Consider the following 27,922-nt stretch of genomic DNA (forward strand, 5'->3'; position numbering starts at 1 on the left):
ATGGAATGACCTTTCTACCCAAAAAGACAACAAATCTATATGGTCACAAAAGAGAAAGCTACATGTCTTATCAGAGATTTTTTTCCCCATTATGCATGAGGTTTTAGAAAACAAAATAGTCTTTTTAACATTTGAACATAAATGTATTGTTCCTTGAGCTGTTGAGAAGACCAAAATTCCGAAGACTGACTGAACATATAGCATTTAAAGCTGGAATAGTGGATGTTGGGGGAAAATACTGAGCTCTTACAAGTGCTAATTTCAAAAGCTAGTACAAAGGGTTCAATGAAGTCGGGCAAGAATTTCTTCAGTTATATTTGAGGGTGTGCTGAGGGATTTTGAAGTGGAAGTGCGAGATGATAATGACAGCGATTCAGCGGTGATTTTAGATGGACAGGGGTTCAGAGCTTTGGAACACGGTCAAACATAAGGAAAACAAGTTGTGTTTGTTTTAACTATTTCGAGAAAAAAATGAACCTTTTCTAGTATTATTTTTTGTTTGGTCATTAAATGGACTAATCATCATAATCAGCAACACTCAAAACAAAAAGACACCAAGGGAAATTCCTCTTCCTATTAACTTTGCTATACCTTGGGAAAAAAACATATTACCCTGTCTCCTCCCACCACCCATTATGAAAGACATTGTTACTGCTCGCTATGTATGTGGGAGGGAAGGAGGGGGAAGGGGTGAGTGGATGGTTGGAGTTTTAGTGAAATGCGAGAATGATATTGGTTAAAGCATTCTGCGCTAAGTGAAGAAGCAGTCTGTAGTTCTTCAAGCAGTGCTCTAATACTGTTCTTGAGTGCCCTCTTGCACCTTTAGCTGTTCTCATACTAGCATATCATATATGGACGTGTCATTGTTCATTCTTTCCAGAAATAGACACCTATAGAATGCGAGTGGAACCTTTCGAAAGCCTACAATTATTCCTTTTAAATTGTTTCGGCGATAAATCTGTCTTTTCCAGAGCTTCCGAAAAATATATTTAATACAATTCACTCATTGTAGTACATATCAATAGAAGGTTGAGGAGAAGGAAAATTAACTGATCCCCCCCCCCCCCAAAAAAAAAATCGTCTTTGAAGTTGCGTAACAAATACACAGTGTCCACTAACTTGCATCGAAAATAATTTAGGAATTATGCTTTCCATTCTTTTTATATGCATGTAAAGCGAGCACAATGCCAGGCAGTACGTGATATAAAGATAGGCAGATGTAGTGGTAACCTCACATTACTAAGTCCAATGACATGGAATGGATGTTCTTGGTTGTTTGCTGCAGACTTGGTCCATTGCAAAGATTTCTCCGAAATTTAAATTATAACTTACAGCTGTACCATCATTCAATTGTAGAATAGTGAGATGCAGAGAAAAAAAACAATCTGCAGTGTATGTTAAATCATGAACAAAGCAGAATATAGAAACAAAAGACAAAAAAATCAGAGAAAATTCAAATTAAGTGTAGAAACGACAAAATTTTCTGAATTAAAGTAATAAAGTTAGCATTCTTTTATCATTTTTATAGTTGCATTAGACTCAGTGAGATATTCACACACGCTTTCTCCTATTTGAAAGACATTAAGAGAAAATTAGAAAAATTGGATGTCCGCCATTTTGAATCGCCATTTTGACCTTTCTAACGCCATTTTCATGAAGGCCAGCATATTTTTTCGGATTCAGCATACTCGAAATAAGTCAAAAAACTATGCTGGACCAAATAATAATTATTTGCCGTTAGAAGTATTTTTTTTTCTATAAATCGGACCAGATTATAGAACATAGATCTCTGAAGACATCAAGGGAAGGTTCAGTTGCCATGGAGGAGTAAGCATCCCCTGTCAATCGGTCACACCCGCTGTGTTTCTTTTGTGATGATGAGGTAAACGGAGAAATCCGTAGTCAGTGTGAAAACAAGTATTCCCTGACAAAACGTCAGAGTTACTCAAGCTGTAGAAACTGGAGTTCTATAACTTTGAGCTTTATATCTACCATACATGGCATCATTTATTAAAAGTGGTTTATTAAAAATTAAATTAAAGACATTTTGAATGATGAAGGTAATTCTTTTAAGCACAATAGAAATACAAGATGTGGAGTAAAACTCGAAATATTTACTGCGTCATTTCCTTTGGCAAATTTGAGTTTAAGGAACAAACGGGTTACTTGAGCAAAATATTCTCTTCCGTAAAACTTTACGGTTTAAAAAGCATAATAGATAATTTGCAATATCCAGCCTGTATTCTAGTGTCGAAGAATTTAATCCATGTATGAAATTTTCCTGGCCTTTTCAAATACTGTAAAATCACATATTTTCATGGGTCAAATTTTCTTGGTTTGAGGAAAAACCATGGGTTTTGCTTTCTTAGATAAAGAATCGCTTAGTAATAATGTGTATGAATTTTGCATTTCGTGGTTGACATGGATTCTACGGTCTCTCCTTACCTCGAAAACAACGAAAATTACCCCCTCCCCCATGAAAATCAGTGATTTCACAGTAGACAATTTAACACTTTCAACGGGACGGAGTAAAGTTTGGTGCAGATGTGATGAAGACCTTACAGTTTATTTACAAAAGGTATAGTAGTGAGTCAAAAGAGACATCATGTACAATGTTTACTGTAAGACTGATGGACATGACTACGCCTTTGTCTATACGTCTATGTGTATTGTTAAAAGGTCCTATCACATTCACAATGCGACACTATGGACTTAATTAAATGATTCCCAACAATATCAACATGTACATTGTATATCTGTATTATGATAGGATGTTCCCTAATAAATAATGAAAATAAAACTCCCGCGTACCAATGTAGGAGAAATACAACGTAATTTGTATTATGATATAGTCATGTGAGGGTTGGCCGGTACCATTTTGTAGAAAGACATTGGAATGACATCTTATGTTCAATATACCTGCAGTCAATACACATAATTACACACTATGCTGCATTAGAGCTCAGAAAGGACGGAAAACTAGACCAAAGTGCTTGGACCAAACTAAGCTCAATTATTAAATAAAAAGCCTTTCTGTGACAATGATAATTTTTTTTTAAAGTAGATAATTAAAAAATAACACAATATTTAAAATGCTAAATTAACAATTTATTCATAAAAATACTGTTTGCGGTTCCAATCAATTTGAGACAGTTGAGAGTCCTTAATATACCGGTACCTTCAAAGAAAAAAACATGCAGTTAAAACCTTGAATCCGTAAATCGATATTTAAAAAAACAATGATAAATGTATTTAATATTTACCATGATTATATAATTATGAAGACAGTCACGAGTTTACCTTTTTCTTGTTACCAAATGGTTTTCGGGGACGACGTGGTGGGAATGGAATTGGACCAAGTGCGGGTACTCTAGGAAAGGGAACACCTACTGGATATCTGGAAACTGTCCTAGTGGGGAACCCTGGTAGGAGTGTGGGTAGTCTTGGTTGGAGTGCAGGGTATACCCCCTGAGGTGGAAGGTAACTTCCTGGGAATCCTAATAGAAATCTATCATCTCTACCTGCTGCAGCAGCGCTAGAAGCAGCTGCCCCTGCACCATTTGCTGTGGCTGCAGCAGCAGCAGCCGATCCATCGTCACCAGAAGCTGCAGCTCCAGCAGCAGTACTGCCGCCAAATCCAAACTGTTGGAAACGTTGAAATCCTTGGAAGCCAGTGCCAACAAAACTGGGATCCAACTGATATTGGAAACGAGGCTGGGAAGCAGATCCTGCTGCAGCAGCAGAAGAGGCTGCAGATCCACCAAAAGGTCCACCAGAAGCAGCAGCACTAGATGCAGCAGCGCCTCCTAATCCAGATGCAGCTGCCCCAGATGCAGCAGACGAAGGTCCAAATCCAAATGGGGGAAAATTAGGAAAGCCATGACCAAAGTTGAGTGAACCAGAACCTCCAGTGGAAACCACTGTACTACCTACACCTCCGGGTCCCTGGTGTGTCTTTCCGTAAGTACATCCATATCCATTGCAGCCTCCATACTCATAATCAGCCAGAGCATGAGCCAGAAAAGCAAAAAGGAATGCTGCACGGAACATGGCTATAAAAAATAATTTGAAAAAATACTGTGAAATCACTATAATTTATCTGTGGGGGTTAATTTTTTTTCTTTTTGGTTCGAGGAATGATGAGACCCACGAATTGAAGGGCCCTGAGCACAGATTTCTAAAATTTTCAGTAATGAAATGACTTCATATTGCTAGAGCATTTCAAACAAAAATATTATAAAAGCGCGTATAGAATTTCTTTTTTTATCTGAAAATTGTTAAAACTACGAATTTCGGGATGCGTTTGATTGACAGACATCCTTGCACTTGCACGAAGTAAATTTTATCCTTATTTTTTTTTTTTTTTTTTTTTTAAAGTGAGAAACTTCTTGTGTATTAATGAAAAATATTAAAAATATAATCCAAGAAATTCAGGGTAGAAGGATGAGAAAGCAAAACCAATATACGTACTCAGTGATGTGTGCAAATCGAGTAAAACGTAAACATCAACAAAAACAGAACTCGTTCACGTGCTTACAATCACGGTTGTTTAATATAATGTTATGAAAAATGTATTCTTTCAATTTAAAAAAATTCCATGCAAATTGAATTCATTAAATTGAGGTTATTTTTTTTAATAAAGATAGAAATTTAAAACTGTAAACAAGAACGGCAATGCAACTGTGTCCAGGCCCATTTAATGTCCTTTGGGCATTTATTGCCAATTCACATGTCGAAAAACTCAAAACATTCTTTTTTAATTCAGTAATTTTTTTCAGGATGTATAGAATTATGAACAAAAGAAAAAAAAAATTAATTCTCCCTACAGAAATTTAACAAAAAATCAGGTTTTGATTGCCTAAGTAGTGAGTTAGGGATAAATTTACATAATGCATCTTATCTAGGTGAATCAATCCGTTACATTTATAGATTTTGTAGGCTTTATAAAGTAATAAGAGTATACAACGATATTGTTTTCTAATTTCTCTAAAAGTTAAACCCAATAAAAATAAACTTTCATTTCATACCTTTTCTACGATAAACACTTAAAATTGTTCCATGTTTCTGCTACATTTTCAGTCTAATTAACAGTGAATACTAATTTTTTTCTCCTAAAGTACCAATTACAAATTCTCAAGATAACATTGCTTAAGGACAAGGCTTACAAATTTGCTTATTTTTTAAAAACAATTTTCCTAGAATAATCGTCATTTTTTGCCACTTGGATCATGCTATCCTATTTAAAAATTAAATTAAACATAATTTCATATACATGTACTAGTATTGAAATACTCAATTTTTTTTCAACATACTTTAAAATCGAAATAAGTATTGAAATTGACACAATCCGTTTGATTTGCTTTTACAACTTTACAAAATATATCCTTGATAATCAAAAAAATTAGTGATAATACTGAAACTGCTGGTAACATAATCTACATTATTTTATTTTTCACCAGGATATTCAGAATAATTATACAAGCCAATTCACAAAAATTGATTTCAAAAGCCGCAAAATTAAGAAAAAGGTTTTATTTCAAAGTAAATGAATCACGACTAATGTGATATTATATCTTACAGTTAATATTTTTTAATACTTTATATACTCTATCTTCCGCTCTAGAGAGAGAAAAATTATATCAGAGAACAAAGAAACTACTTGTTTTAACGAATTATAGTCACCCTACCTGTTGATTTTGGATCTTCGTTGGAACCTGCTTTTTCAGCGTTCAAGTGCCATATTTATACTCTGTGAAGACGTCATGAAAATAGTCACAATTAGCAAATATAGATTCAAAGTTTGAAAATAACTTTAAAAAACGTGCGTGCAATCTGAAAAAGCGAGACTAGTTTTCACTGGTGACCTTTTACCTGTATAACTTGTATCATTTGCGTGATTTTTGTCCTGATGAGAAATATGTTAATATATTGAAAGATATATAATTATATGCTCTATTAAAAGTTGACCTTGATGCAGACTTCAAACCACATAATTAAGATGTTTCCTTATGAAACATTAAACTTCAAATAGAAAGCTGCATTTCCTAATTTAAAACATAAATTCATATATTTGTTTCATATGATTAACAGTTGGAGAGAATGATTGCTTAAGTATGCGAAAAAGTTGCATTATATTCCCTTTCTTCCTCTTTTCCTTACATGCTAAATACACATTATATTTTAGTGACAGTAACTGAAAAGAAGAGTTTTTAAAAATGTTTGTTTCTTTGTCGAAATCTCACGTTTTTAAACTTTCTGCAACAATTACCCAGTAATTTTATTACCAGCATCTAGATATACCCAATATGTCCCCATGTTCCAAAGACAGAGGAGTGTGGCAACAAACTCCATTTAGTGGGGAATATACAAGTTCAAAATATAATACTCCTAGGACCATAACTCTTTACACGTTATATTAATATACTTATTACGATAGAGAACTTCTTGGTCAATTATTATAACATTGCATAACTTTGTCTGATACATATATGTATGATTAGTAGCAAATATGATCTTAAAAATTATGATAGATTCCCATTAAAAAACCAATACATACAGTCCGACCCTATAGAGACTGAGCCCTGGACCAAAAGGACATGTATTTTGCAATTTTGTTAAGGGGATCGTATTTCATTGCATTATCAATGCAATTTAATTGTTACGCGAGTTGTCTGGTAAAATCGTGGACAAAGCGTTTTTCTCGAAAAATAATGGTCGCACTAAGCTGAAATTTTTAGTAAATGTTTATTCATTATATTTTAGTGCATCTTAATTTTGGGGTAAAATATTGACTAAATAAAGATTTTATTATGCTTGAATGTGCACAGGGTACGGCCCTACGGCGCACGATAAAAAAACCCTCAAGGGTTTCATTAGCAAATACACGAGTTTTATTTCGAAATAAAAGTATTAAATAGATAATATTGGGGTAAAATTATCCTATTTTAATTTACTATCTAATATTTACATTTCCAATACATTTTCCTAAATATTCTTTGCAAATTTGAAGACTGTTCATTTTCTCATGAACTACCATGGATGAGCATAAATATCTCTATTGTTACGTCATAATACCGTACTTGACGTCCAAACTATAGTGCAAACTGTTTTGTTTTAAAAATGACAGTTGAATTGTGGCAACTCATCAGAAAAATAATGTAAATATAAGAAATGAATTTAATTTTTGAAGATTCATGAGGTACATAAACTACAACGCTTCACGCCGGCATATTTATCATGAAGTGCTAACGCGCTTCATGAAATATGCCGGCGTGAAGCGTCGTAGTTTCATGTCCTCTGAATCTTCAAAAATTAAACTCATTTCTTAATTATTTCGTCTTTTGTAAAATATCAAAGCATTTGCTTAATTTTTGGCAGTTTCCCTAGCGTTTGAAATGGGAAAGTGGTAAACGCAACACAGGAAAAATGGCGACGTTTGGTGACGTTACAGGGCACCGGAGATCAGTTCAGTTTAATTTAGATGTAGTAATGACGCCCTAATAAACTTTAAATGGCTACAGAAAAAAAATAAAAATATCGCTAGATCTTTAGTAAACAAGTGAAATGGGAGTTTTCTAAGCGGAAGCTTTTTGATCGGGTCACCGGGTAGAAAAAAACATACGGACAAAGAGCTACTGGCAATAGCAAAAGACGCTGTCACTGTAGACCGTCGATATAAGATAGCCTATTTAGTTGAATGATAGTGAGAGTACTGCCCATTACTTACTAAGAAATCTTCAGAAGGTTCCATGTGTGCGCGAGATTGGTTTCTCGACTGTTTATGGAGGAATAAAGGGAAACTCAAGTATGTGCATCAACGAAATCCTCGAATTTAAGTGGGGCTTATCCAACTTTCTTTTAGCAAAGAGGAAACGTGACACTGCTTTAGATACTTTGACGTTATCATCCGTGCGCCGTAAGGCTATTCCACACATAACATAAAATCTCATAATTTCTTTTTTTATGCATATATCTATTTGAAATTTGCTTTTTATATTGATGAAAAATGTCTTAAAGAGTAGTGAAAATTTCAGAATGCAATGATGATTATTTTTCATTCTAGACAACTTGTCCACGATTTTACCGGACAACCCTCGTATTTAATTGATGTCCAGGGATTTTTTTTTAAGTCAAAGAAATTTATCATTTTCAATATATGACAAGCACTCATAAATCTGAACTTAGCATCCACGGGTCATAAATTTCACAATTTTGGAAGAGGCCTCATAATAATCGCGTGAACAATATACTTCTTAGATTTAGGGGCAGCAAAGAAAAAAAAAATAATTTCCAATAAATGACAGCCATATTTAAAACCTTCGGTCTTTTAAGCCTTCATCATGAATTTCAAAGTTACATTGTATAAGATTTTGAAAGGTTTAGTGCATATTCAAGGCTATGTATCTACATGTGCAGAAAATCGTCAGGCAAGCCTCTTGTCGTCATGCAGCCTTCCATGTCTTATTTATTTGATGGAGTAATATCGAATTAATATAAAGAAACGTATTGACGGAAGAAATTTTAAAAATGCATAGGAGTGCAAAATATATTTTTATCAGTAATGTATTTTTTTTTAATTTCATTTATTGAATGCACGGTGAATAAAGTTATATATTTTTCTGAAATCTACAATTTAAAAAAAAAAATATGATGACTGTACTAGTATCACCGCGACCAAAAGCATAGGCCTAATTCTTGCTGTCTTAAATAAAACATTTGCATTTTACATTTATTTTTTTCTCTTACTCAAATGATATTTTTGCTGCTTTTTAAAACATTTTTAAAGTTATTTTTCTTGAATAGATGTTCAAATACTGAATACGACCCACAATACTTCAAAGTTTACTCTTATTAAATCTCAAGTTCACTGAAAACATTTTTTTAATTTCATAAAGTTATAGGTATGTTTATAAATCTATCTTAACCTTACAAATAATATTTGCAGAAAGTATTAAAATTTGTGGAAAGACATTGCGGGGATAATCAAGATAGCATGTTGCTGACAACTTTGATCAAACTTTCAATCCGAACAATTGGTAACCGTACTCTGATGTTGACATTAACAGATGTAGGAGTTCTCACTGACAATATATCTGTAAACTTTGGAGACAAGGTCTTCCCAAAATCTATAGGTAGAATTTCGATAAGCCGACTTGTTCTTACATTCGTATTCAAAATTTAATCAAAACTTCTACATGAGAAGAAGAAAACACTTCTGATCTTTACAATGTAATTCGTTATTTAGAAATATCTACGACGTTTTAAAAATGTACAATATTCATAAGGCTTTCAACGGTATCTTCTAAAGTCAGCATTCTGCAAATCTATTGTCCTTATAAGGAGTTATTTCAAATGAAAAATAATAGTTATGTATCTTACTATAGTGTTGTGTATTGTTGACCTCATAAGCAGATTTAATAGATCAGTCGATTAACACATTGCTGTAATTTGAAAAACTGAACATTAGTGATTTATGCAAAGGCTATTATGTAGTATTCAGATAAATGGAGACTTTTTTCGTGCATAATTCTACCAAGTTCTTATGAGGGTTTATTGGTTTATTATTTACCTTCCTCTGTAAAGTAAAAAAAAAAACCGTTTTCTTTTATAATTCTTCGGTGCATTGGAAATTTATGCACATGGAAGACGTGATCGAGAGTATAAAACAATTATTTCATCTAATTAAGATTAACAAAATCTGTCTCCATGATTTAATGAACTTAAATATAGCCGTCGCTGTCAAAGTTCATGTCACCGTAAACACCCATTGATACTTCATATAGTCTATTTTAAGCTTAAACCTTTCCGGAACATTTTAAATCATATTATAACCCCACGTGCAATGAAAGAAAATAATTTTATCTGTTATTTCCTTATGAAGATAATATTTATGACAACAATTAAAGTTGATTGGTTTACTCGGTTATTTTACTTCTTTGTCCCTCCTTTTTTTCTGAATATTCATCGGCTACTTTGTGACGTTTCAGCTTGTATCTCTGGTTTATATTAAGGAGGGGTTCTTGTCTGGTTTCTGACTAGATGAAATATTCAAAGTATATTTGCTTATATGTTTTATATATTTAGATGTAAGAGATTTAGAAGATCATATTTTTCTTTCCTCATCACAATTGTACAACTTTAAATAGAAATGGTAAACTGAGTTTGAAATCTAGCAGAGACTATATTTTTGGCGGAATGGCGGCGTATGAAAATATCTTCTTTTCTGCCTCTCAAAATAATTATAGAACAATGAATTTAGTTATAATTTTTACACAATCAAAGACTTTGAGAAAATTTTTGAATGTAAGTTAAATTAATAAGGAACTGAAGTTTTAAAATATATCAAATAAATATGATTTTCAAACAAACTACAAATATGTTAGCTTTTAAAAGCTTCCAATCTAAGTTGAGATTTAAGCCAAAGATTCGTAAAAAGTGTTTTTTCTCTCTTAGTAAATGGTCAAAACTTTTTTTTATATCATTTTGTATCTTTATGTGACAACTTTACCATATGTGAAAATAAGACAAATTTAAATATAGGAAGCATATAAAAATAACTAAAATATCTTAAAATTTTAAGAAAAGTAGAGAAAATTCGGATTAGCCAATATCCATTTTAGTTAAATTATTTATGTCAATTTGGTAATATCATCTTATAGATCCAATATGGTAATATCTCTATATGCAAAAAGAAAAAAAACATTTAATTTATTGAAATAGAAGTTGGCATCGCATGATTGGCAACAGTATTTTTTTATTCTTAATGTCCAAGGCAAAGGTACTGACCTTGACCAGACCTTGCCTCTAATATAAAACGGTCAAATTTAATCTAACTGATACTATCACTTAGTGATATTGTCTTCTTGATTCTGTGAAAATTTCATTGATTTTTTAAATATAAGAAATAAGTGTTCTTATGAGAAGAATCCCTCCTTAACCAAATGCAATTTCGACCAACCTATTTTGAGATCTCTGACGTTTTGCATTGTTCAATGTTGGTTTGACACTGTGTTAGATATAAAGGTATGGATCCTGCATTTCGGGAGTGGGAACAACGTTAAAAAGGAGAATATGCCCATGGGTCACAATGCTCACTTGAGTAACTGTGTCCATTATTTTTTTTTTCATCAGCAGATTCCCTTTTCTTTATATTCCTGTGTTAATCATTGATCATCAATTGAATGATTTTTAAAGATATTTTCTATGTGTTCCTATGTAGATCCCTATTATGGCCCCATTCTACGCTGGGGATTATGATTTGAATAAATTTGAATATTCACTAATAAGTATTGATGTATCCATATAGATATGAATGAACATGGCTTTGGAGTTCTTGAGAAAAAGAGTGTTCCTATATTTACCAATGTAAAACTTTGATTGCCCCTATGGACCCTAATACCGGGGGTAATGATTTGAACAAACTTGAATAGACACTACCTGTGTATACTTCCATATAAATATGACTGATCATTATTTTGCTGTTTTTGAAAAGATTTTTCCCTATTTATTCCTTTGTAAACCTTTTCTTGGTCATTTTAGCCCCACCCTACTCCTTGGGGGGGGGGGGGGGGTCATCATTTGAACAAATTAGAATCTACACTACCTGTGTATGCTTCCATATGAATATGGCTGATCATTTCTTTGCTGTTCTTGAGAAGATTTTTGAAAATTTTTTCTATTTATTTCTTTCTAAACCTTTGCTTGCTCATTTTAGCCTCCCTACCCCTGGGGTCATAATTTGAACAAACTTGAATCTACACTACCTGTGTATGCTTCCGTATAAATATGACATATCATGGTTTTGCTGTTCTTGAGAATAAGATTTTTAAAGATTTTTCCAATTATATACTCATGTAAAACTTTGATTGCAAATAGCAGCCCCAATCTATCCCCGGGGGATCATGATTTGAACAAATTTGAATTTACATTATGTCAAGAAACTTTTACATAAGTTTCATTTCTGGCCCACTGGTTCTGAAGAAAAAGATTTTTTTTAAATGACCCACCCAATTTTTAATTGTTTTTGAATTACTGAGTATTTCCCCTTGGAAGAGGATGTGGCCCTTCATTGAACAAACTTGAATCCCCTTTTCCAAAGGATACTCTTGGTCAAGTTTGGTTGAATTTGGCCCATTGGCTCTGGAGAATACATGTAGGTTGAAATTGTAAAAAGTTAAGGACGCCGACAACAACAATAACAAAGACGACAGCCAAGGGACAAATTTTGATCAGAAAAGCTCACTTGAGCCTTTGGCTAAGGTGAACTAAAAATGAATAAGAATAGAAATGCTGTCATATTGCTCATGGTCTATGACGGTTAAAAGAGACTCAAAAGGCTTTTTTTTTAACAAAGGCAGAAAGCAATTTGTCTCTAATGATTAGATGGAGGATAATTATTTGGTCCCATCAAATTGTGACAGTGTTCCATATTATTTCCTACCAACGCTTTTAACACAGAAGATAATCGCGATTCATGCTTACTTTGTAGTAGTCTATCAACTTTAATATTTTACATACATGTATTGTAAATTATTTACACACTCGATGTGTTCACGGTTGTTTTATTATTTCAGTGTCATTATGCGTATCTTCTCATGAAGAGCCTAACACACACCCTCACACACATACACCCTTACAGAGAGAGAGAGAGAGGGAGAAAGAGAGAGAGAGGAGACGCAACTAAAAAACTGAAGCATAAAATATTGTCTAAATGACTGCTATAGTTGTTTCAAGGGCTTTTGGAATCGATCACGTTGTTTACCACAAGATGAAAAAGCCATTTGAAGAGCATTTCTCCATGAAGTCTCTAAAGGTGTGGTCTTTTGTGATTGTGTGAATTTTTTTTAATTCATTCATTTATTTATAAGCGACAAACAAAAGTGATATTAATAATAAATATCCAATGTCAGTGAACTACACTTATTTATCCTTTAAGGACCCTGAGAAAAAACATCGCATTTAATTGGATTAATCTGTTTATTCATTATCATTCAGCACTGCAAGTGATTGAGCACCCTTCACTGCGCTCAATTAGGTTTTAGTGTTAATAGTTTGTTCTCTTAAAATATGTTTAAACTAGTTTGAGGCTCCTATTTGAAACGTGCAGGAGTAAAATTGAAATTCGATTGATGACATACAAGATGTTTCCTACCTCGTTAATTACAAAATCACATAAAATAGAACACACAAAATTCACATATAAATAGGTTCATTTCAGATTGCATGAAACAATTATGTTTCTTACAGTATTGGTGAGATTTTTAATTTTTGTAGCGTTTGTTTTACTTGTTGCAAAAGCAAATTTAACGTATTTTCGTAAACTAGATACTAATTGTTTATTCACAAAAGAAGTGTATTATCCGAGTCGAAGTCGTCTGCACTGTGCAACCATATGCGTGAGCAATAATTCTGACATCTTTAGCCACAGAAAAGGGGAATGCTATTGTGTCGATAGCATTGATGAATACAGTGTTATTAAAATATCTGTCATCTATCCCGTCTATGTGAGAAAAAGTGAAATACTGGTAAGTGAATACTTTTAAAAGCTTCTATTTATGTTTCGTTTTGTTCTGTGTCTTTTTATAATCAGAGAAACACATTTTAATATAGGCAAAATTTAATAACATTAGCAAGTATATATTCTATCCAAAAAACACAATCTTTTTCATAATCATACGTTTTACCTTGTTGATGTATAACTACGAAATTAGGATCAGAATACACGATTTTAAGCCGATTGTTTTAAATGGCAATATTCTTTTAAATTCGGGATGTTTTTTTTTTTTTTTTTTTTTACCTTCAATCACAATTTATATCGAGTAATTTATCAGGTAAATATTATTCATGTGATCCAAAAGAGTATTCTTAGTGTAAGTGTGCATTTAATTTTGATCTACAGATAAAGTATCTTAGTATTACTTGTAATGTTAGTGAATTTATATATAATCATTCATAAAATATTTCTCACGGACATAATCAGAATGACATCTCAATCTCCGACTGAAATTCAATGAAAAATAATTTTGCATCCTGGTTGGTCGATCTACCTCGTTTGAAATAAAATAATTTGATTTTAATTAGTTGTTACTACATTGAGAAGGTATAAATTTTAAGTTTATTTCTATAGAAACGGAATCCGATAATAACATGCATGTTAGTGTGTTCATCCCACTTTTAAAGAGAGACATTTCAGGGTGCTACGAGTCTGGATTATTGCCTTTTTAGCATAAACAATTAACACAGAATTGTGTTTTCGATCGCTCATGTTTGGTGAACGCAAAGTAATTTTTTAATGACCGTTTTAATGCATTACTCATTGGTGAGGTTATTTTTATAAATTCAGCCAGTTAGTACTGACAAACAAATGTGTTTATTTGCATTTACACAATTGTGTCATTTAAAGAATAATCCAATGTCTTGTCTTTCGAAATATTTGTTATATTAAAAGTTTAAATCTTAATTTAAACTTGGTTATGAAGCTTAGAATTAAAATTTTAAACTTTTTACAAATATTATTTTACGGGATAAAATATATATCTAATTACCTTTATAAATTGAATACCGGGGTAATCTTAACTGAGTCACACTGGTTTTGGATAGATTTAATGAATAAAGTAGATGATTGGTTTTTATTTGATAATTGTTTTATTAATGTAACTCTTCTCATTCCAACCTTACCTAAAGACTTCCTGCTATACGGTAGAGGTGGTTAAGTGAAACAATAAAATCTTTGGTTGTTAGAATGGGAATTATTATTACAGCAGCTACTGTTGCAGAAAAATACATAACTCGACTGAGCGGCGCGGGTTACGTAAATTCTTTCTGCAATAGCTGCATTGTTGATTCCCTTACTAACAAAAAGATAAAGAAACAAGGTGTGTTTGTGAAACACTGATGCCCCCGTATGGCAACTTATAGCAAAGGTTAAACATTCTCAAATGCAAATCAAATATGTTGGTACCCAATGTAAGGTCTTGTCTCGAGGAATATACCTGTTAAATTTGAGAGCCCTTGCAGCAACCATTGAATAGATATGGAAAAGGTTAAAGTTTTTCAAAAGTAAGTCAAACATCAAGGTCAAGGTCAAATGGTAAAAAATAATGGTGCCTAAGGAAAGGCCTTCTCACAAGAAATATACTGGTGAAATATGAAAGCTGAAGCACCAATCGTTCAAAAGTTATGACCAAGGTTTAAATTTTCCAAAAGTAGCTCAAACTCCAAGGTCAAGGTTAATGGATTACAATTGTTGGTATCCAAAGGAAGGTCTTATCACTAGGATTACATATGTGAAGTATGAAATCCCTATCACCAACGGTTCACAAGTTATGACCAAGGTTTAAAGTTTTTTTCAAAAGTAGGTCAAACTCCAAGGTCAAAGGGTCAAAGTTGTTGGTATCCAAAGGAAGGACTTGCCACAAGGATTATATATGTGAAGTATGAAAGCCCTAGCACCAGTTATTCAAAAGTTATGGCCAAGGTTAAAGTTTTTCAAAAGTAGGTCAAATTCCAAGGTCAAGGTCAAAGGGTCAAAGTTATTCGTATCCAAAGGAAGGACTTTTCACAAGGATTATATATGTGAAGTATGAAAGCCTTAGCACCAATTGTTCAAAAGTTATGGCCAAGGGTAAAGGTTTTTAAAAGTAGGTCAAACTCCAAGGTCAAGGTCAAAGGGTCAAAGTTGTTGGTATCCAAAGGAAGGTCTTGTCAAAAGGATTACACATGTGTAATCATGTGAAGTATGAAAGCCCTAGCTCCAACTGTTCAAAAGTTATGGCCAAGGTTAAAGTTGGGTAAAATTTTGTGAAACTAGGTCAAACTCCAAGGACAAAAGGTCAAATATGGTGGTACCCAAAGAAAGGTCTTGTCACAAGGAATACAAGGAATACACATGTGAAATATGAAAGCCATAACTCCAACCAATCAAAAGTTATGGGCAATGTTAAAGTTTTTGCGGACAAACAGACAAACAGATAAAGAGACAAATAGACAGACAGACAGATAGACAGACGGACGGACAGGGCAAAAACTATATACCCCCAAATCTTCGATACGGGGGCATAAAAAGAAAGACAATTTATTATTTATATTTATGTCTATATGAATAACTAGGTTTCAGCACGTGAAATATTGTACTACTCATATGTACGTCACTGTATGTTTCATTGATGGAAGAAACACTGCTCAAGAAAAATATTCAGGTGGCTTGCTTAGTGGAGTTAAAATTATCCAAATGATCATTGCTTTAGTTTATTGATTTAGAGGAAATATTTCCTACTTGTCGCTGGCCATCTGCAGACTTACTTAAGTACTTTGTTTAAAAACCACCTTCACACAATTACTCTAAAGTTGATATTTAAAGGATGCTTGAGTTTCTTATTGACAATATCTTTGCAGTCCTTTGAGACCTGATTTTCCATCAGACGTTTTTATTTTATTGTGAATCGATTCAGAATTTATTCAAAAACTTCTAAATGAAAAGAGGAAATCTCTTCTTGTGGCTTTCAATCAGACATTGAGATACATTTTTATCGATAACGTTTTAAAATTATCCATTGACAATAAATATATTCATCCATACGTATATCCCAATAAACTCTAAATAATAGACAATATGGAGTCTGACACAACTGCTTCAAATCGAATGTTTTACTGAAAAAAAATGAAAGGCAAACGACTAAACTTTATGATAAATGTGATGACTTCAACTTTTCTATCGCCAACTTGATGTAGAATATACCTTTATCGCCTCCATATGGGGGCTTCGTCTCATAATTGTTTCGATACTCAAGAGCATGTTCTTCGTACTGACAGTTTATTGAAACGAGGCAGGCTACTAACAAACAAGCTGATGATATAAAGGGTATCTACAATCTTCCTTGATCAAAAAATCGCAAATTTTATGGTCGATACTATAGATTTATTTATAAATACAATCTACCATTAGGTCTAATGTTGACTGAGGTCTTTCATACAAATTGTTAGACTATTATTTTTATACCGAATTGACAACGGATTTTTTCCGTGTAACAAATTATGACAAAGAGCTGGCACAAGGCGGGTTCGATCGGTCGAAAAGGGATACTTACTCCTCCATGACACCTGATCCCACCTCTGAGTTTTAGAGGTCTATGTGTGCTCTGATCAAAATTTATATTGTTTCAATGGACTTTTGAGCTGATTACTGTTCGTTAATTACACATTTCAATCCTTAAGATAATCCAAAATGCACCCTTAATGCAGGATTCACACATATTTCCTTGCAATGAATCTAATATCTCCTTAACATGAGGTGTACATATTTATTTCAGACAGTGAATTTCACGCGCCTGTGTGTTCCAGTTTCAAATGCATCATCAAGCTCCACACTAATGCCCCTGCTGTCCACATGTAGAGTGAATGCTTCTATCATTCTTTACAACAAGAAACTGGTTCTCTTCTCAAGTAACACGGTATTTTTGTATGATGACTATGAAAGACTAGACTCTGGACCATCAAGAACTTGTCCAATTAGTGACTTATTTGCTGGAATAACTGGAACGCTGGATGCTGCTTATGATGACAATGACACCATATCATTGATCCAAGGTAAATTCTAATGAATATTCCAAAAATATAGTGGATATTTTCGTTGTGCAATTTTATATTTGATACCAAAGATCGAAATTCTTTTCTGGATAACTACTAAATAAATATGTTTCTTGATTCTAAAATACTATAAAACCAATGTCCAACTTTACAAATACAAGTTCCTCGAAACCGAATGTAACAGAATTGCACTTTATCCATATAATCTCAATAATTTATGTTTACTATTTATTGATAATATTAAATCTGCTTTTTTTTACTTTACAATTAAACAAGAAATATTCATGAAAATTAATCTATGTTGTTTACCGATTTTCTAAATCGTAAAGCTGAGTAATTATTGAATTTACCGCTTTTTAATTGATTGATTGATTGTATGTTGTTTTACGTCCCATTTGAGAATTTTTTACTCCTATAGAGACGTCACTGTATACTGGTGAAGGGCCTTAAATTTATTCATATACTTGGCCCTCAGGGCCATTGAGCAGTAAGGATTCTTTATCGTGCCAACACCTAGCATGACATGGAACTTCAGTTTTTAAGGTCTCATTCGAAAGGAACGTGACTTTCACTTTTATTACCGGGCGCTTGGCGAAGGAACAAACATTATGTTTACGTCTTAATTAGGTTTGACGTGGCGCGGCGAACGAGAATCGAAACCCGTGCCTCCCAATCACAAAGCGAACCCGCATTTTAATTTAGCATTTGCAGAACAAAGCAACACAAAAATTGAATTTTTGTTTTTAAAAAACCAGTTTCTTGTAGCTGTAGGGAGCTAAAGAACAACAAAAATAGAAATCTCTAATTTTCTTTCATTCATATTCGTGCTACATTTTATTTATTTGTCATCTGTTTCAGTTAGTATCCTTATCTTTTCCCCAGGTTCCGAAGTTTATACATATGCGATCTCAACAATACTAGAGGAAAAACAAGCAACATTAAAGAGAAAAGAAAAGACAAATGTTACATTTAAACTTGGACTTGCTAACCAATCCTCAACTACCATTGACTGTGTCATTAAGGATACCAATATGTTTTATGTATTTGCTGGAGACTACGTGTATGATGTGAGCAAAAATCCACCAACGATCATAAACTGGAAATCAAACAGTGCAAAGAACCCATTTAAATCCACCAATCACAGCTCCCGCCCTCATTACGTGGACGCATGCGCAAACTCTAATTCGCAAAAACTTCTCTTCTTTTCGGGATCTGAGCACTTCTACTATGACTTCTCTACAAAGCATGGTTTTTGGACTGAACGAAATCAAACCAAGTGTTGATTTGAAATGAAATGCGTAATAAGAATACAGTACAATGCATATAATTATATAAAGAAGTAAATAAAAATTCATTTTGTTCAGATTCTCATGTAGAATTTAAAAGTCTGACATTTTTTTAAAAAAACACACGTCGAAATATTTAAAAAGCCTTGGAGAGATTTACAGCTTAGTAGTTCGTTATAATAGATTGAAACTTGTAAATTATGCTTTAAAAAGAAATACATGTACATGTAATTTCATATTTTTCTTTATCTTTTTTTTAAATAAAAGACCTTCAGGATTACAGTTGTGGCAAAATGAGACCCTTTTAATGAAATTATGCAAAATTGTATTAAACTGATTATAGGGATCATAAATTAACACTTAAAGGAATTTAATTGGTAATATGACACATGTTTCCTGTTAATCAGAAAATGCGATTCGTTGACATATGACTCAAATGAAAATTCTCCACCAATCGGAGACTTTCTTTTGATATTTTGCATTTTCAAAGATAGTTCAAATTAGCATAGCATTGTTTGATGTTTTAACCAATTTAACTTTTGGGAAGTCAACAGATGCATGATTAATAATTGTTTTATATATTTCTAAATGTCTGTGTAATTTTTCAGATTGATCTACTACGACTGCATGTCCTTGATACAATTGAAAAAAAAACTTATCTGATAAATTGGACAGTAATGCTGATATATGGGGGTGCTTGAAAGATGATAATTAATCAAAATAAAAATATTTCAAATCAATCCAAACAATGGACAAATTATGTATAAATGAAAAGAAAAAATACTGATGTGAGTATACATGTCACAATTTTATAAAATACAGAAAAAATGTCAATGCCTATGATTCAGGACTTATCTTACAATTGAATATCTTCATAAAAAAATTTGAAAACAACAGTCCGTCGAAGAAAGGTACTCGTGCAATGAGATTTAACCCTTGATGATCCTCACACGCCTTTCAGCTTATCGCATAAATTTTCGTATCCATAAATAAAGCTTGAAGTGAAGTATTAGCTTCAGGGAACACGTTTCTCTACAAACGGGGGATGAGTGACGTATATATACCTAAGATGTACGAATCTGTATGCACATAGGCCAATTATAGGTAATGGTTTGTTTAAACTACTAACCAAAGAAAAGAATCATTAACGTTCATTTGGTATTCAAAATACACGTTTAAAAATTAGAATGTAAACACGAAATTTTGTCTTGACAATAATTCAAAAACAAAATTTGTTGGAGAAAGGCATTCTTGTCAATAATGTTAAACTTATTATCAAAAACCCAGGCACTTCGGGACAGCCTTTTATAATTAATTATTACAATTAAGACTAACCCTAGAAGCACATTTATAATGAATACTTCAATCCGCTGTTTTGTAAGGGCGAGCGTTTACAACATTGTTACAATATGACAAACAAGTAACCTGTTGATTAAAGGATTTTAAACATTGAACCTACTAATGTGTTTTAGTCTTCAAATTAACAAATAGAAATAATCCTGATGGCTGGTGATGCTATTCCTATTAAGCGAAAGCTCGGATACAGTGTTGGACACGCGTTTAATGATCTTACAGCTTCTATGTGGTACACCTACCTTATAGCTTACTTTCATGAAGTAAAAAATTTTGATGACACATTGGCCGGAGCGTTGATGATGATTGGGCAATCAGTGGACGCAGTGTTAACCCCACTGGTTGGTTTAGCCTCGGACAACAGCAAATCAGGTTGCTGCAAAATTGGCAGAAGAAAATCCTGGCACTTAATAGGTAAGCAAAAATTTATAGTTTCATTTCTTATACAGCAAGTAGTGAATCTTTTTTTTACAAAATGGCTTTTTATTCAAATCGTTTATAAAGAATATTTCTGAGTGTTACAAAATTTCAAGCCTCTAACCTAATTTTAGTTTTTTGTTTTTTTTTCAGGGACCATATGTAGTTGTCTGGGGTTTCCTTTCATTTTCATACCTTGTTGGTTCTGTGTCGGTGTTCCTGATTGGGCACAATTTATTTACTATGTACCACTTGTCGTTATTTTTTCATTTGGATGGGCTTGTGCTCAAATTGGACATTTAGCTCTCATCCCTGAAATGACGCTTTCTACTGTAGAAAAGGTGCAGCTAAATGGATGGAGGTTATAAGAATATTTTCATTTAATTTACTTATTAAGTGTTTCCAAGCTTTAACTATTACATATCCCAATAAACATACTGGTTCAGCAAAATCTAAATTAAAAACATTTAATGTGTAAAATCGATCTGTTTCAGATATGCTATAACCGTCCTTTCCCACATGTTTGTATACCTACTGGCCTGGCTGTTTTTTGACGCACACAGATCGGAGGAAGCAAGCACGTATCTAAATAAAGAGGATGGATACATATTCAGGGTAACATGGCCCAACTGTCATATACACTCTAGTTAACATTTCCAGTCTTTAGTATCCATGATTCAAGTCTTTAACAAAGCTGAAAGTCAACTCTCCAATGTACTATATAGACGTGTTTGTACACTTGCTTCTTACTACAACTAGAATTTTAAGATTTCCTTCATAATTTGTATTAAATTGACTGTGATAATCTAGAAGTTACTTATATAAATCAACAACGATATTCTATCGAACAACAAACAAGATCCAAATGATTCAGTGGCATTCAAAATAAGTGATAAATATGTATGTGTAGTTGTATTTTTTTTTCTAGACTATATATAGTATATAGTTGTGACTACTCCTGGAAAAATTCGGAATGAAATAAAGATATTTCAAAATCGGAAATCCTAATATGAGTTGCAGAGTATGCATCTTTTATTGCAGGATCTGGCAATATGCGTCGTTGTTCTAGGAGTGATTTGCAGTTGTATATTCTACTGGCTTGTGCATGAAAAGGACAACCCATTACCTGGAACAGGCTATGAAAAGAAATTAAAGTGTGAGAAGGGGCCAAAAACTGACAAAGGAAAAGATTTAAAAGAAACCACTAAAGAAAAAAATGAAACAAGTAAAAGTCAAGAGACTAATTTTAGTGAAAGTAAAAAACAAACTCCTTTATTTAAATTAAAAGGTCTAGTAAAATCACATTCTTCTCAAAGTATTTGCAGGACTCACAGCATGCTAGAGAGAAACTTATCTTCAATGTCATGTCCCGAACGTGACGTTATAGCTACAATCTCTTCAATATCATGTCCTGAAAATGATATAGAAATGTCCTCACTAAAGAATTGTCAAAATACTGGTATTCCTGGAATTTTGAAGGATACATCGAAGACATGCAAACCAAATATTGCAAAGAAAAGAATATCTTTTGTATCCAGTCATAGCATTATAGAAGACGGTATAAATGAACAGCAAAAAGTTGGTTTAGCAAAACAAAAAGAGATACTTCACAAACATTGGAAGGATTGGTTTAAAGAGCCCAGTTTTTATCAGGCAAGACCTCTTAAATATTTTTTGTTCCAATCTTTTTATTCTATCAGTTATAATCGTTCGATGCATTATAATGGATTTATCGAATTACAACCAATTGAAGCATTGAGGGCACATCGTCAGCAAATAAAATCATATATTCATGTACCTTTCAGATGGCGTTGATATATATGTGCACTCGTTTAACCGTCAATATATCTCAGATTTATATGCCCATGTACATAACGGAGACGTTGCATATGCACAAGGTAAGAGAAGATGATGATCGCAAAAAAATAAAAATGCATAGTCTCTTTTCCCTTTTGCACCATATGTTAAAGATTATCGCAGCTTTGCTAGAAGTATAGAGTAACTGATGATGTTTGTATAGAGTAACTGATCATGTTTAGACAGAGTAACCGAAGATTTTATATACAGTAATTTAAGAAGTTTATATTGATGTTTATACAGAGTAATGGTTATAAAGAGTAACAATTGATGTTTGTACAGAGTAATTGATGAAGACTGAACAGGGTAATGATGAAGTTTGTATAAGGTGACTGATGATGTTTGTACGGAGTAACTGATGATGTTTGTACAGAGTAATTGATGAAGTTTGTATAGAGTAAATGATGATCTTTGATTAGAGTAGCTGATGATGATGATGATATATATATATATATATATATATATATATATATATATATATATATATATATATATATATATATATATATATATATATATATATATATATATATATATATAAAGAGAGAGAGAGTAACTGATGATGTATTTATAGAGTAATTGATGATGTGTGAATAGAGTAAGTGATGATGTTTGTACAGAGTAATTTATAAAGTTTGTATAGAGTAACTGATGATGTTTGTACAGAGTAACTGATGATGTATTATAGAGTAACTGATGATGTTTGTATAGAGTAACTGATGATGTTTGTACAGAGTAATTGATGGTGTTTTGTACAGAGTAATTGATGAAGTTTGTATAGAGTAACTGATGATGTATGTATAGTGTAACTGATGATGTTTGTATATTTCAGGATTCTGTAGCAATCGTTCCTCTGGTTGGCTATATTGCAGGATTCTGTACATCGCTTTTTATGAACAATACAAATAAGTTACTAGGTCGTAAGGTTTGTTTTTTTTTCTTCCATTTTTAAAACCCTTAATAAATATATCTTTACTTACCCAAATTCTTTTTTTACATCGTTTTCTTGGAAATGAGATAAAGCTATAAAGGTTCATTTTACAATTACAGAGAACTTACATAGTCGGTATATCTTGTACACTTGGGGCATGCGTGTGGATCTTTTTCATCGATGAGGCGACATCTAGTCGTGTTTATGGAGTCGCTGCTCTTAGTGGTGTTGGTGGATCAACTGCTCTTGTGACGTCACTCGCCATGACCTCTGATCTCATCGACCAATATTCTGTACGATAACAAAAACTATAACAGCAAACATTAAGTATTTAAATTCGTTAATAAAAAGTCAATTTTTCACGATAAAGAACTCCATCCTGACAGTAAACAATATTTTTTATGAATAAGTTGCAATCAAGCAATGCCAATAACACTTTAAAAGTTCAACAGGTATATACCTCTTTTTTTAAATACATATTTAGATATGATGAATATGATTTAAAAGGGTAATTAAAGGGGGGAAAATCAAGATAGATTTTATCTCAAAATTTGGCTATCAAAATCTTTGTAGAACAGTGCAGCATTTGTGTACGGTGCGATGAGTTTTACAGAGAAACTTGCCAACGGAATCGCTGTTGTTCTCATTCAAAGATACAATCCATGGTAAGAAATTGTTTCCACCCCTGTCTGTATGTCAGTCTGATCATCTTACATTCCAAAGATATTTCAAAAGATAAGTAAGTAAAAGAAACACATTGGGATGAAGATGAATCGAGATTTGAGGTGGATTATGTTAAATCTCCAACGATTTTTTTAAAATGCATACTTTTTTCTTAATAGCAGCTAGAGCTGCAGGAGTTATGTTTTGTTATCCCCCGCTTTCACTGAAAGTGGGGGATATTAATTTGGGTCTGTCTGTCCGTCCGTCCGTCTGTATTTCTGTCTGTCTGTAACACTTTCGTTTCCGCGCGATATCTCCAGAACCCTTTAAGCTTTCGCAATGAAATTTTACATAACAACTTCCGGTGGCCTAAGAAAGACCCCTATTGATTTTGAGGTCAAAAGGTCGAAGTCCAAGGTCGTAAATTCATAAATTCCTTCTGTGTGAAACACTTTCGTTTCCGGGCGATATCTCAAGGAGCTTTTGAGCTTTTGCAATGAAATTTTATACTGTAACTCCCTATGGCCTCTCTCAGCCCTCTCAAAGTGTCCCGCCCCGTTTTTTTAATTATTGTATTAAAAGTCGCTTGGCACTATTTTTAGCACAGGGGCATGTGGAGAGATATTACGTATAATACAGGTTGTTGGCGGACTTCATATTCTAATTACATCTATTAGAAGTGTTTTGTAAAGGCTAAATTAGACACTATGTATTGTGTAAAATTTTGACAATATCGAACGTGAATATAAACATTATATGTTACCTAATATTTGCATTTAATTTGCTGTACAATCAAGTGCCTACGTGGTCTAGAGGTATGATTCTTGCTTAGCAAGTGAGAGGACCCGGTTTCAAATTCCGGACGATCCTTTTTTTTTTTTTTTTAATTTTTTTTTTATTTACTAAATGATATTATTCAACATGTGAAATAATAAAGATATGACTTCTGGCGTGTACAAACTCATAAAATCATTATTACAGTGTGATAAATATTCTATATAAAAAGAATCTTCTATACACATATTAAAGAATAAGCAATCAAATCTTTATATCCATATTGGCAATTTTTTATTTGCTTCAATATAAATGTATACATTTAATAATTCTACAAATCCAGGGGGGATATCATGTTGTAAGTTTTGAATTTGCTAGGGGGAGGTAAATGCAAAATTTACAGTATGATAACTCTCCCCCTAGTAAATTCAAAATTTACAACATGATAGCGAACTGCGCATGCTCTTCTTTTTTCCCTAAGCGGGGGACACAAATTCTCTGAATTAGCTTGTTTATACTTTATGCAGTTTTCATGAATAACTTACCGTTTTCTTTGTATACTTCCGGTGGATTGCTAATGTTCAGAATGAATGCTTTTGAAAAAAGAAATCCTTTCGTAGGTGTTTATTATCAAAATATTGCAAAACTAGCTATACTTCTGAAACATTGAGTATCCCACTATCAGCTATTGATTCACGTGGGACAAAATATTGAAAAATGGAAATGAACTCGGCAGAGAGAAAGAGCTAGTAGGGTTAGGAATGAAACCCCACTTTTCTACACCTGTTTTTCTTAATTACTGAGCAAAATATCAAAGCCTTCTTTGTCTATGAATGTTAGTATACTAGGCCTACAAACTCTTTTCCTTAACTGAATTCCTCTTTTTTACTATTTTGTACCACACAATACAAAGTAGACTGTGAAATACTCGGTGTTTCATAAATATCACCAGATTTAACGACCCCTTACTTATACATTACTTAAACAAGCCTTCTATTTTCTAAAGCAGTAATTTTAACATCAGCAGACAGCAAGAAGTATACTAAATAAATGGAAGGCTATCCATGTAAACTGCATTATCATTAGAAAGAACGGGAATTTGTCACAAAATAAAATAGTAACATTAACTTATATTTTATGAAATCAATCCAACATTTTAGATAAATGTATCATAAAAATTCTCAATAATTTCTGGAAACACAATATATACTCAGCACTAGTTTGATTCAGATTCGTTGTCTTCATATTTCATATGTCGACAAGTAACACAGCTGAAAAGGTAATCATAATTTAATTTAATATTTATGGTGTAACCATATTCAGTGAACAAAATATCGATGTTGTCACTTGATTTGAGAATAAATTATGCAAAATACATAAAAAGCTGCATGTCAACATTATCAGTAAGCTACACCATTGATAAGTTGCATCTCACATATTGGATGTTACAAGTGAGCTAGATGTTTTTTCTAATTCTTTTCTTGCATATCAACGTAGGTAAGCTAGTTGGAATAGTTATATTGCAAATCAATATAACTATGTTGCATATCGACGTATTCTTTATAAATAATAATTCCTATTTTTGAGTTCATATTTAGATACATCGATGACGTTTTATCAATTCTCAATAGTTATTTTCATTCATGTGTCAACTCGATATATTCAAGTGAACTGAAAATAAAGACACCACACAGTCTGCAACATTTGTTTCAGATTTAAGTGTTTTACTGACTATATATAGACGTTAATGACCAACTAACAACAACCAAAGTAAACGGCAAACGTAATGACTGGAACTTCCCCATTCTATACAGTAATATTCCAATATCATATGTATATGGTGTTTTCCCAACTGATTCGGTACGCAAGAGCATGCTCTAAGTACGATTAATTTTTAAACCAAGGCAGGCTACTGACTAAAAAGTTGATAATACAGTCTTTTGAAGTAAGCATTTCGCAAATAATGACCTTATTTGCAAATACAGTCAATTGTTGGTTCGTATTTTGACTGACATGTTTAATACTAATTATTATGCCATTGCTTTCATACTAATTTTGACTACTACGGAATACTCCGTTAACCTAATCAAGAAGGACCACGGCAGGTGTGTCTCAGTCAACAAGGGATGCTTACTTCTCTTGAGCACCTCTATACCACCGCTGGTGTTTCCAGGGATCCCTGTTTTTGTCCTGTTCTTAACCTTTTTCATGTATCATGGAACAGAAATATGACACTATTTAATGTTTGTCTATCATATGATTTGCCGGTTGAGATTGTTACTTGTCTCCATATAACTTGTAGTGAGAATGGTTCAGCTGCCCATATGACTCACCACTGCACGGTGTACTATCGTGATGTCCTCGTAACAGTCCCAGGGGGTGTGACCTTCATCTCCCTCCTCGTTCTTCTCAGCACAATATCCTCCATAGGCGGTGGAAGCGGCTGGAAAGGTCAGAAATCTATCAATCAAACCTAAAAAGCTATCATTATTTTTGACATACTAGAAAACTTGGCATTTTCTCTGCGTTCTTTTTCTTTTAGAATGAAATACATGTAATGCATAATTTTGTTAAAATATTAAGGCAAAGAAAATGTCCTTTTAGACTTTATGAAAACTAGACTCTTATCGCATAGAGCAGTGGATAGATACTGGTATATCTTTTATTTTCAGTGACTTAACCACTGGTTTGAAGTATCAAAGGTATCTATGATTTTTTTCGAAAATTTTCTTTCAGAACACAGAATACCACGACATTCTCCATGAGAACAAGATAAGGACTGGAAACATTGAAATAAAAATGAAATCAAACTACTGGGGATGGATGGAAGCAGAGGATGATGATTTGCTATCAACCCAGCAAAGAGATAAAAGACTAAAATTCTGTAGGCCTATAGTAAGGGAATGTTAATCCAACGGATGAATGTAAACAACCATGATGTAACTTAAGAATTTGATGTGTTTTACTTATCAATATCTTGATTTAAAAATTGAAGAATATGAAAAGAACTAGTCTTTCATTTTCAATACTTGATTATTGATTAAAGGAATTATTACGT

The 27,922-nt window shown here is 32.9% G+C and overlaps 3 protein-coding genes across 3 annotated transcripts; 2 read left to right on the top strand and 1 right to left on the bottom strand.

Moving 5' to 3' along the window:
• Positions 1–3,086: 3,086 nt before the first annotated feature.
• On the bottom strand, positions 3,087–4,050 carry LOC133182104 (spidroin-2-like). The gene is made up of 2 exons (XM_061316832.1): positions 3,301–4,050; positions 3,087–3,178 (listed from the first exon to the last, which is right to left on the bottom strand). The coding sequence occupies exons 1-2, from the start codon at positions 4,048–4,050 to the stop codon at positions 3,164–3,166; spliced, it is 765 nt and encodes a 254-aa protein (XP_061172816.1). The 3' UTR covers positions 3,087–3,163.
• A 4,942-nt stretch (positions 4,051–8,992) lies between these two features.
• On the top strand, positions 8,993–18,967 carry LOC133182587 (uncharacterized). Its single transcript, XM_061317435.1, has 4 exons — positions 8,993–9,131; positions 13,273–13,523; positions 17,307–17,583; positions 18,466–18,967. The coding sequence occupies exons 1-4, from the start codon at positions 8,993–8,995 to the stop codon at positions 18,864–18,866; spliced, it is 1,068 nt and encodes a 355-aa protein (XP_061173419.1). The 3' UTR covers positions 18,867–18,967.
• A 3,477-nt stretch (positions 18,968–22,444) lies between these two features.
• On the top strand, positions 22,445–27,341 carry LOC133182588 (major facilitator superfamily domain-containing protein 12-like). The gene is made up of 5 exons (XM_061317437.1): positions 22,445–22,537; positions 23,329–23,421; positions 23,547–23,720; positions 24,001–24,092; positions 27,167–27,341. Exons 1-5 carry the CDS (start codon positions 22,445–22,447, stop codon positions 27,339–27,341), a joined length of 627 nt encoding a protein of 208 aa, XP_061173421.1.
• Positions 27,342–27,922: the final 581 nt, after the last annotated feature.

Source organism: Saccostrea echinata, unplaced genomic scaffold (genome assembly GCF_033153115.1).
Source record: "Saccostrea echinata isolate AGI-Se365-2 ecotype Australia unplaced genomic scaffold, CSIRO_AGI_Sech_v1 ptg000009l, whole genome shotgun sequence".
NCBI lineage: Eukaryota > Metazoa > Mollusca > Bivalvia > Ostreida > Ostreidae > Saccostrea > Saccostrea echinata.